This window comes from Phaseolus vulgaris, chromosome 3 (assembly GCF_000499845.2).
Source record: "Phaseolus vulgaris cultivar G19833 chromosome 3, P. vulgaris v2.0, whole genome shotgun sequence".
Lineage (NCBI taxonomy): Eukaryota > Viridiplantae > Streptophyta > Magnoliopsida > Fabales > Fabaceae > Phaseolus > Phaseolus vulgaris.
Window position 1 is genome coordinate 28561134 of NC_023757.2, and position 9062 is coordinate 28570195.

General features: G+C 40.1%; 1 protein-coding gene across 1 annotated transcript; it reads left to right on the forward strand.

Moving 5' to 3' along the window:
• The first annotated feature begins 1047 nt into the window (after positions 1 to 1047).
• On the forward strand, positions 1048 to 2104 carry LOC137805504 (uncharacterized). The gene is made up of 2 exons (XM_068605444.1): positions 1048 to 1363; positions 1557 to 2104. Exons 1-2 carry the CDS (start codon positions 1048 to 1050, stop codon positions 2102 to 2104), a joined length of 864 nt encoding a protein of 287 aa, XP_068461545.1.
• The last annotated feature ends 6958 nt before the right edge of the window (positions 2105 to 9062 follow it).

Genomic DNA, 9062 nt, shown 5'->3' on the forward strand with positions numbered 1-9062 from the left:
AATCCTCATAAATCTCTTCAATTTATGAAGAATGAAAAAAAGCATTCCCCCTCCCTCCCATCCACTCTCCCACCCTCAAAACCATGGAAACAAACACAAAAAACACCTCCTCCCTCCTCTCCCATTGAAACAAACACACCCTTAGTCCTCTCAACCATGTAATAGAAGGAGTGATGCAACAATTTATTTATAATACGTTTGAAATTCAACATCTTTAATTTTTTTAATTTTCTAACTAAAATATTTATTCAAATCACACCATTATTATTATTTTTAAAATTTTTAATTAGGGTTTATTTTTTTAAAAATATAGTACATCAGTCTCTCTCTTTTTTTCAAATTGACAAAAAGGCGTTTAAAAAGTGTTGATCTAATAAATGTGTTATTGATCAATTTAATAAAATCATGTAACATAGGTCCTCGCATTCTTAACTAATGTTTTGTAAGAGTGTTAAACTGTTATATTTTAAGCGATATCTAATTAAAAACTTTAAAAATAGTATAATAATATTAAAATCAACAAAAAAGTAGTCCCACAAAATAAATTTTTATAACCATTCTAAGAACTGATTAAGCAGAATAGGACAGTATTGGAGTTCGGATCATAAAGAGCAACAAATACTTTTGTCACAAAATTCAATTTTTAGTGGCATTAACATATTTAGTGTCATTAAATATCAAAAGTAGCATATTTCCATATGGAACCTTTCAAACAAACCAATCCATTTATGTTTGTTAAGCCTCATCCATGAAGACACAAATTAAGTAGAACGAAGTAATTGTTTTGCTACCACCAAATATAATTATTTGGTATGAACAACAACAACGGTAAGTGTTGGTTTTATTAGAAGGTGAAAGGTGAAGATAAGTGGAATAAGTGAGAGATACATATAGAGTTACCAAGTGAGGGAGCATTCTTCTCTCTCAAGGATGAGAACACACATCCCTCAAGGGCACGGTCGTCGTGATTTTGTCTGTAGAATACATCCCAACACCTTTGATTATACAACGTTCTTCTTCTCCAACTTCCCAAATGATTATGGTGAGATGGACATGCTCAAAATCTTCCAAAAATGGACAAGGGTGAAAGAAGTCTTCATCTTACGTAGGCTAAACAAGTGGGGTATAAGATTTGGGTTTGTGCGATTTTTTGAAGTAAGAAATGCGGGAAATCTGGAGAGGGAGTTTGACCAAATATATGTAGGGAATAGAAAGCTCTACGTGAATATCCCAAAGTACCGTCACCATCTTGGGGAACCAAACAGACTGGAGAGGAAGGAGGATAGGAGCGTGGACAAGGTGAGGACGTTGGACCGTGGGAAGATTAAGGTGGAGGAAGCGGAGGGAAATGCTCTCAAGAAAGGTAAGGAGGACTGGGTGGAAAAAAAAGGGGAATAAAACCTATGCTGATGTTGTTAAAGGTCATGCAAGAGGGGAAGGGAAGGGTCAAGATTCTAAGATTCTTCAGCAGTCCTTGTCGTGGATAAAAAAAAGTGTAGTAGGTCAATATGTTGATGGGCTGGACTTTGATAAGCTGAGTGAATAATTTGTAAAAGGGGGCATGAACATGATAAGAGTAAGATCTGTGGGGGACAACCTAGCTCTCCTAACACCAAGAGAAGGGGAGAATATGAAGGAGTTGATAAAGCTCAACAGAGTTTGGTTCGATAGTTTGTTTGTCAGTTTAAAGCCTTGGACGAAAATGGTAGTAGCGAGCCACAAAGTAGTATGGGTGAAGTGTTATGGCCTTCCTATATACCTTTGGAACGAAGAATGCTTCAGAAGAGTGATTGGTGAAGCGGGGAAGTTGATGTCAATCGATAAATCTACGCTGATGTGGGATAACCTGAAATTTGCTCGACTACAAGTTCGTATCGAGAATCATCGGTATGTAAGGTTTGTAAAAAAGCTGAGGATTAATGAACATATGTTAAGTATCCTCCATGAAGAGGACCATCCAGTATCCACTGCTGATTGTTGCAATGGCCACCTCTACAACCATGATTCTTCTAACAGTGTATCGTCCTTTGAAACGTACATGGAAGAATCCTCCTTCTCCGAGAATAGTGGAGAGGAGGAGAATAATCACCGGGACGGGGAGTAACTCCGGTCAAAGGGAAAGGCGGTGGGAGGAAGAGAGGAGGTAGGTGGGGATTGGACGGTACATATGTCAATGGCCAGTTTTGGGGCTTCTTCCTCAGAAAACAAAACAAGTCAGTGGAAAGGTGAAAAGTCAACACCAATGAAGGAAAGCAGAGGCAAAATGTATTTGCAGGATCTGTTTTTGACAACCAAGCTGACAAAGTAGATAGGGCTAATCTTAATAGCCCTACCACTTATGCAGGTTTGGCAGAAAAAGAGAAAGAGAAAGACGTAGAAGGTAGTCTTTTCCAGATGGGAACCAAAGTGGAGTTGGGCCAAGAAGGGAAGATGGAGGCCCAATTAGAGGATGGGCAGGCTTTAACGGGTGAAGATGGTTCCGGGTCTAGGCCAAATCAGATGGGACTTGGGCTGGAGTTAGACGAAGGAAAAATCCATGAAGCAAGTTGTGAGTTGACACGTGGTTCGGAGGAGAACGCTGCAAACGAGTCAAACACATTCGCTTCCCCTGGTTCGGCGAGTGTGTCAAGCACAACGAAGAAGGTCTGGAAGGAAGAAGGGCAACAATATTGTTGTAGACATTTTGAAGGTTGTGAAATCTTATCAGAAGAAGGGACTCCTTGCACAGGTTCTGGCGTTCTACCTTACTCGGAAGACGACAAAATGATCAGGGAAAGTGCACCGAAAACCCTCCCACGTTGCTGTAAAACCAGAAATCTAGCGGAGTTGGGAGTATTCAATTCACAACCGAGGAGATCAATAAGGTTGAGTTCACGTCTGTCACAGGCCGGAAATACCTCTTCTCATATACAAGGTATGTCATCAACAAACATATCAGACGAGGATATTGTTAATTGTAATGTGCGATGGAGGGATTCAGAATTGCTAGTGGAACCGTCAAGCTATGGGAGATTAGTAGACAAGCAGGGATTACATGCCGTAGGGATGAACAAGAGGTAGTCAAAGAATATATTTGTTTGGAAGAGAGAGACCCAGAGATATTGAAGAATGCGAAGGAGGGTAAAAATGATAGTCTCTTATGATAATTGTCAATCTAAAGATAAGAGGCTTGGGGGGAGGAACCAAAGCTAGGTACATGAGGCACATAATAGGGTGAGAGGAAGCAGAATTTGTGTCTGCAAGAAACGAAAACAAGTGAGCTTTCGGATGCTAAATGCTACACCCTTTGGGGGGATAACAAAGTTGGTTGGATTCATAATAAAGGTGATAATGGTAGTGGTAGTCTTTTGTCTTTGTGGAATACAGAATCCTTCAGCTACAAAAGTCACGTGATGGGGAAAGGCTTTATTGCTATCTCTGGACAACACCTGAAATCATCATCTAGATGTGTCGTGGCCAATGTTTACTCTCCATGCGCTCTGAGTGGTAAGAAGACTCTATGGGAGGATCTTTCCAATGCCAAATCGACCTCTCAAGATCTAGTATGGTGTTTGTGTGGTGATTTTAATGCTATAAGAAACAGAAGTGAAAGAAAAAGGGTTAAGGAAAGGGGTGTGCAAGCAAGCAAGTTGAACGACTTCAATTCTTTCATTGACTCTAACCTGTTGATGGAGTTACCTATTGTAGGAAAGAATTTTACGTGGTTCAAACATGATGGCTCGGTAAAGAGTAGAATTGATAGAGTGCTTGTCTCTGAAGACTGGCTTCGGTTATGGCCTATGAGTAAACAGTACGTTTTAAGGTGGGAAGTGTCAGACCATTGTGCGATTGTGGTAAAGTCGGTGGAGAAGGATTGGGACCCCAAACCCTTTAGAACAATTGATGCCTGGAACTTGGAAAGGGGCTTTATCAGGATGGTAAAGAATAATTGGCAGTCCTACTCAGCCCATGGGAACGAGTTAATAAAGCTCAAAGAAAAATTGAAACTCCTTAAGTTTGATCTCAAAGCATGGAATAAGGAAGTGTTTGGTAACCTTGATACTGCTAAGAGGAAGATTTTGCAGAAAATAGAGGTCCTCGACTACTTAGATTGTGAAGGGGGCCTAGTGGAATTTGACAGGTGGAAAAGGATGTAGCTGGCAAGTCGACTAAAGGAGAATGATATCAAACTTGAGTCCCTTATCTGTCAAAAGGTTAGAGCAAACTGGTTCAAGTTTGGGGACTCATGCACTAGGTTCTTCCACTCATCTGTGAGGTGGAGAAGAGTCAGGAACGAAGTGAAGGGTGTTCAAGTGGGGGACCAATGGTGTGAGGAACCACGTACAGTGCGACTTGAGGCGAAGAAGTTGTTCGAAGCCAGATTTAAAGCAACGAAAGACCTAGGGGTAAGACTGGATGGGGTTGAGTTTAAGTCTATTAACACATCTGATAATGAAAGCCTTCTAGCTATTTTCTCCGAGGAAGAGATTAGGGACGCTGTGTGGCAATGTGAAGGTTCAAAGAGCCCAGGGCCAGATGGGTTCAACTTCAACTTTCTTAAGCAAAGTTGGGAGATTTTAAAAGACGATATTATGGTAGCGTTGTCTTTCTTCCATGAGTCTGGGAGTCTCCCAAAGGGGTGTAATACATCCTTCATTGCTCTTGTTCCGAAGGTTAGGGACCCTATAAAGCTTGAACAATATCGTCCCATCTCACTAGTAGGAGCCATATACAAAATCATTTCGAAGGTGTTGGCAGGTAGATTGAAGAAGGTGTTTCCCTCTGTTATTGACGAAAGCTAATCAATTTTCTTAAAGGGCAGGGGATTCTTGACAGTGTGCTTATAGCTAATGAAGTGATAGAGGACCTTAAGAGGAAGGGGAGAAGTGGGCTATGTCTAAAGCTGGACTTTGAGAAAGCTTATGACTCGATCAGGTGGGACTTTCTATATGACACACTCCTTAGAATGGGTTTTAACAACAAGTGGATATCGTGGATCCGAGGATGCTTGGAATCCGCCTCAGTGTTTGTGCTAGTCAATGGAGGTGTGACGGAGGAATTTAAACCTTCAAGGGAGCTGAGACAAGGTGACCCCCTAGCACCTTTCCTTTTCCTCATGGTTGCAGAAGGCATGTCTGGGTTAGTAAGACAAGCCTTGAAGAACAACCTCTTGACAGGTCTTAAGATAGGCAAGAATGAGCTAGAGGTGTGCATCCTTCAGTTCGCAAATGATACCCTTTTCCTGTGTGAGAACACCTTCAGTAATGTGGTAACCCTAAAAGCAATCTTAAGAGGTTTCGAGTTAGCATTTGGTCTGAAAATAAACTTCCACAAGTCAAAACTAGCAGGCATTAATGTGCTAAGTAATGCAGTGGTAGTCTACTCTAAGACTTTGAACTGTACTCAGATGGGGGTACCTTTTAAGTATCTGGGTCTTGAAGTAGGAGGAAACCCAAGGAAGAAACTTTTCTGGGAGCCTGTCATAACCAAGTTAAAAGCAAGACTCAACATGTGGAAAGGGAGATTTTTATCTATGACAGGGAGAATATGTCTAATTAATTATGTCATATTGGTCATTCCCTTGTACTATCTATCACTCTTCAAAGCACCAGAATCAGTTTGTAAAAGCATAATTAGTATTCATAGGAGATTCTTATGGGGATGGGGGAAAGTGAACAAGCCAATCGCATGGGTAAGATGGAAGGACGTATGTAGACCTAGAGAGGAGGGAGGCCTGGGAATTAGAGACATACGTATGTTCAATCATGCGCTCCTAGCTAAATGGAGATGGAGGTGTTTATCACAAGAGAGTGGTAGGTGGAAGAAACTTTTGGGTTCAAAATATGGATTAGAGTTTGTAAGCCCCCAAACACCTGTCAGGCTTCAGTCTTGGAGGTGGAGAGACCTAACAAAGGTGTGTGGGGAGGGAGGAGGAAAAGGATGGTTCCAAGAAGAAATAAGGTGGGAATTAGGATGTGGAGATAAAGCAAAATTCTGGGAAGATGTTTGGGTAGGAAATTTTGATCTCAAATCTTTGTTTCCCAGATTGTTCTCTCTGTCTCTTAACCAGGGACATACATTGGGAAAGGTCGGTGATTGGGTGGAATCGGAATGGAGATGGTGTCTTAGGTGGAGGAGAACCAGATTTGAGTGGGAAGCTTCAGTGGAAGCAGACCTCACCATGGTGTTATCCAGGGATGTATTAAAGAAGAATAACAAGGACGTACAGGTATGGGGTAAGGAGGTATCGGGGACGTATTCTGTGAAACCTGCTTATGAATGCATAGCAAAGCCTGACATAGGCTCTCAACAGGATGTGTTTAAAATTCTTTGGAAGGCAAAGGCATTCCCTAATGCAACGACAACTGCTTGGAGAGTTTTGCTGGGTAGAATGCCAACAAGACAATGCTTGAGTAGGAGAGGGGTTCTGATAAACACTATGTTATGTACCTTTTGTCAGGTAAATGATGAATCATGCCAACATTTGTTCCTGAAGTGTAAACATGCACAACGTGTATGGTCTTTGTGTTTCAAATGGATTGGAATCTCTTTTGTCCAACATAATTATATAAAGGTGCAGTTTGAAAGTTTTGCTTTGGGATCAATATTATAAGAGGCATTTGGGATCAAAGGAACTTGATTGTCTTCAAGCAAGGTGTAGTAGATGAGGAAGAAGTTCTTCAAAGGGCACAACTCAAGTCTTGGCTCTGGTTGAAGCATAAGGTGCATTCCTTTAATTACTCCTTTGTAGACTGGATTCTTAACCCTTTGATTTGCATTAATAGTTATAAATAAGGCCAGCGGGCGTATGAGATAACTATCGTTGAAGTATGTTAGGGTGGGAGGTGTTAGTAAAGCCGTGAAGGTTGTATCGGTATGTTGCATTAGTATGTTGCATCAGTTTAAAGTTGCTGGATGGAGTTGATGCTGATGACTACGTGGGCTGGAATATGGTTGTTGGATGGCACTCTGGCTGATTGGTTGCAGCTAGTGCACATGTTGGACGAGATCTTTGAAGGAATTGGTGTGGCACTCAACAATCAAAAGAAAGTGGGAAGCAAAGTGCAATGACAAGGAAAGGCAAACACTATGGAATATGGTTGCTGGTTGATACTTTGGCTGTTTGGTTGCAACTAATGCACCTGCAGGAGGAGATCCTTGAAGGACTTGCTGTGTTATCCAACAACTCAAGAGAAAGTGGTGAAGCAAAGTACATAAAGAGGGAGAGGCAAGCACTCCTAAGCTTCAAAGAAGGCTCCAAAGATGAGGTGGGCATGCTGTCTCTTGGACCAATCATTACAACAAAACAGATTACTGCAACTGGTAATGCATTCTATGAAACGTTTGTTCAATATGGTCCAACTGGAAGGTTTGATGTGGAGGAAGAGCTAGTCATTGCTACAGGATTATAAGAGAGTCCTAGCACTACAGGACAATGTTGTCTTAAAGAGAAAAACCTTGTATGGGTTTGAAAGGTAGAGGCAGTGTTATAGCTGCTATCAGATGATCCCAGCAAGGGTCCAACAGTGGTGGTTCAAATCTACACTAATTCTCCAGGCAGGTCAGATAGGAATGAAGAGTTGGAGGAAGGGTTGCTTTTGTAGCTATGCTGGATGATTCAAACTAGAAAGCTGGAAAGAAAGGTTGGGGTTGCTGATAGCAACTCTTATAGCAGATCACTGGAGGCATGCAAAGTATCAAAGCATGGTTGTTCGAGATGCAGTTTCAACTTCCAACTGTGATGTACCAAAGAAATCCTCAAGACAAACAAAGACAGAAATAGATATCTCTTCACAGAGCTGAAGCTGATGTGAAGGTATTGTGGATGGATGGAGATGATGGAAGACCAAAAGCTGACTGAAGGGGAAGACTAAAGCTAGTCAGTAAGGGGCATTGAACTGTAGTAGGTCTCAAAAATGCTTTTGGTGAGCAATGGGGTGTATACTGTCATGTTTTTGGTGTTTTGTAGCTGCTGGTTAAGATGGTTGGGGTTCTGGTTTTGGTTGTTGTATGGGACGATTTTGGTAGCTATGTGGGCTGGTTTTCTAGGTTTGTATAGAATGTATTTGCCTTGTGTAGGTGGTGTTACTGTTGTGTGGTTCATTAAAGTGTCTTGGATTTCGGCAGAACTAAGTCTGGTAAAGTGGGTTAGGGGAATGGTGTAATGCCTTTCTGCTGTGTGGTAGGATGATATGGATAGCAGTTGGACTATGTGTTGGTTCAATCGCAAATATGCTTTAGCTGGCCAAAGCTTAGTGTGTTGATTATATTCCCTATAGCATGATTCCAATTATATATAGATGAAGGAATGGTAAGGCTGGCCAGATGGTTCAAGAGTAAAATAAAAAATTCAGGTTTGATGTTGAGGTTGCAGGTCTCATTTCCTTATGTAGTAGAGTTTGGATTCTAAGTGGTCCCTGTATTTGTTTTCACTCCCTAGGCTTGGTCCATAGTAGTTTATATGGGTTATCTAATGGTATAAGGGAGTTGTAATGTATTGTAATGACTATTTTTTGGAGAAGTTTAGGATAGGTCTTACGTCCTAAACCATTATAGGTTTTGTATACGGGTTGGAATACCCCTGAAGTATTCCTTTAATTCATATTAATTCTTTACTGATAAAAAAAACCCACCAAATATAATATTTTATTACATTAGACACAATTACAAAACATGGATAACTTTTTCATATTTATTTTAAATGATATTATTATTAATTATATATAAACAATCATAATTTTAATTCTTAAATATAATTTTAAAGTCTTATTACTATAATAATTATAAAGAAAACATGTATGTAAATTACTCACCCATTATTTTGTTTGAACTGATTAATTTGGAAGAATTGTAAATTTTTTATTTTAAAATAATTTGAAGTTATTCTAAAGTTGAAATTGAAGGTTTTAAAGATAATTAGTTTCGAGTAGAACTGTAGGTAGGTAAAAAATTGATTATGTCTATAAAATTTCTAAAAGAAAATTAGTTTGAAGTAACAAATAATGTCCTAAAATTACGACAATTGAATTTTATTTCCCATTAGAAACTAAATGTCATGATTTTCTAAGCGATTTTATGGGGAA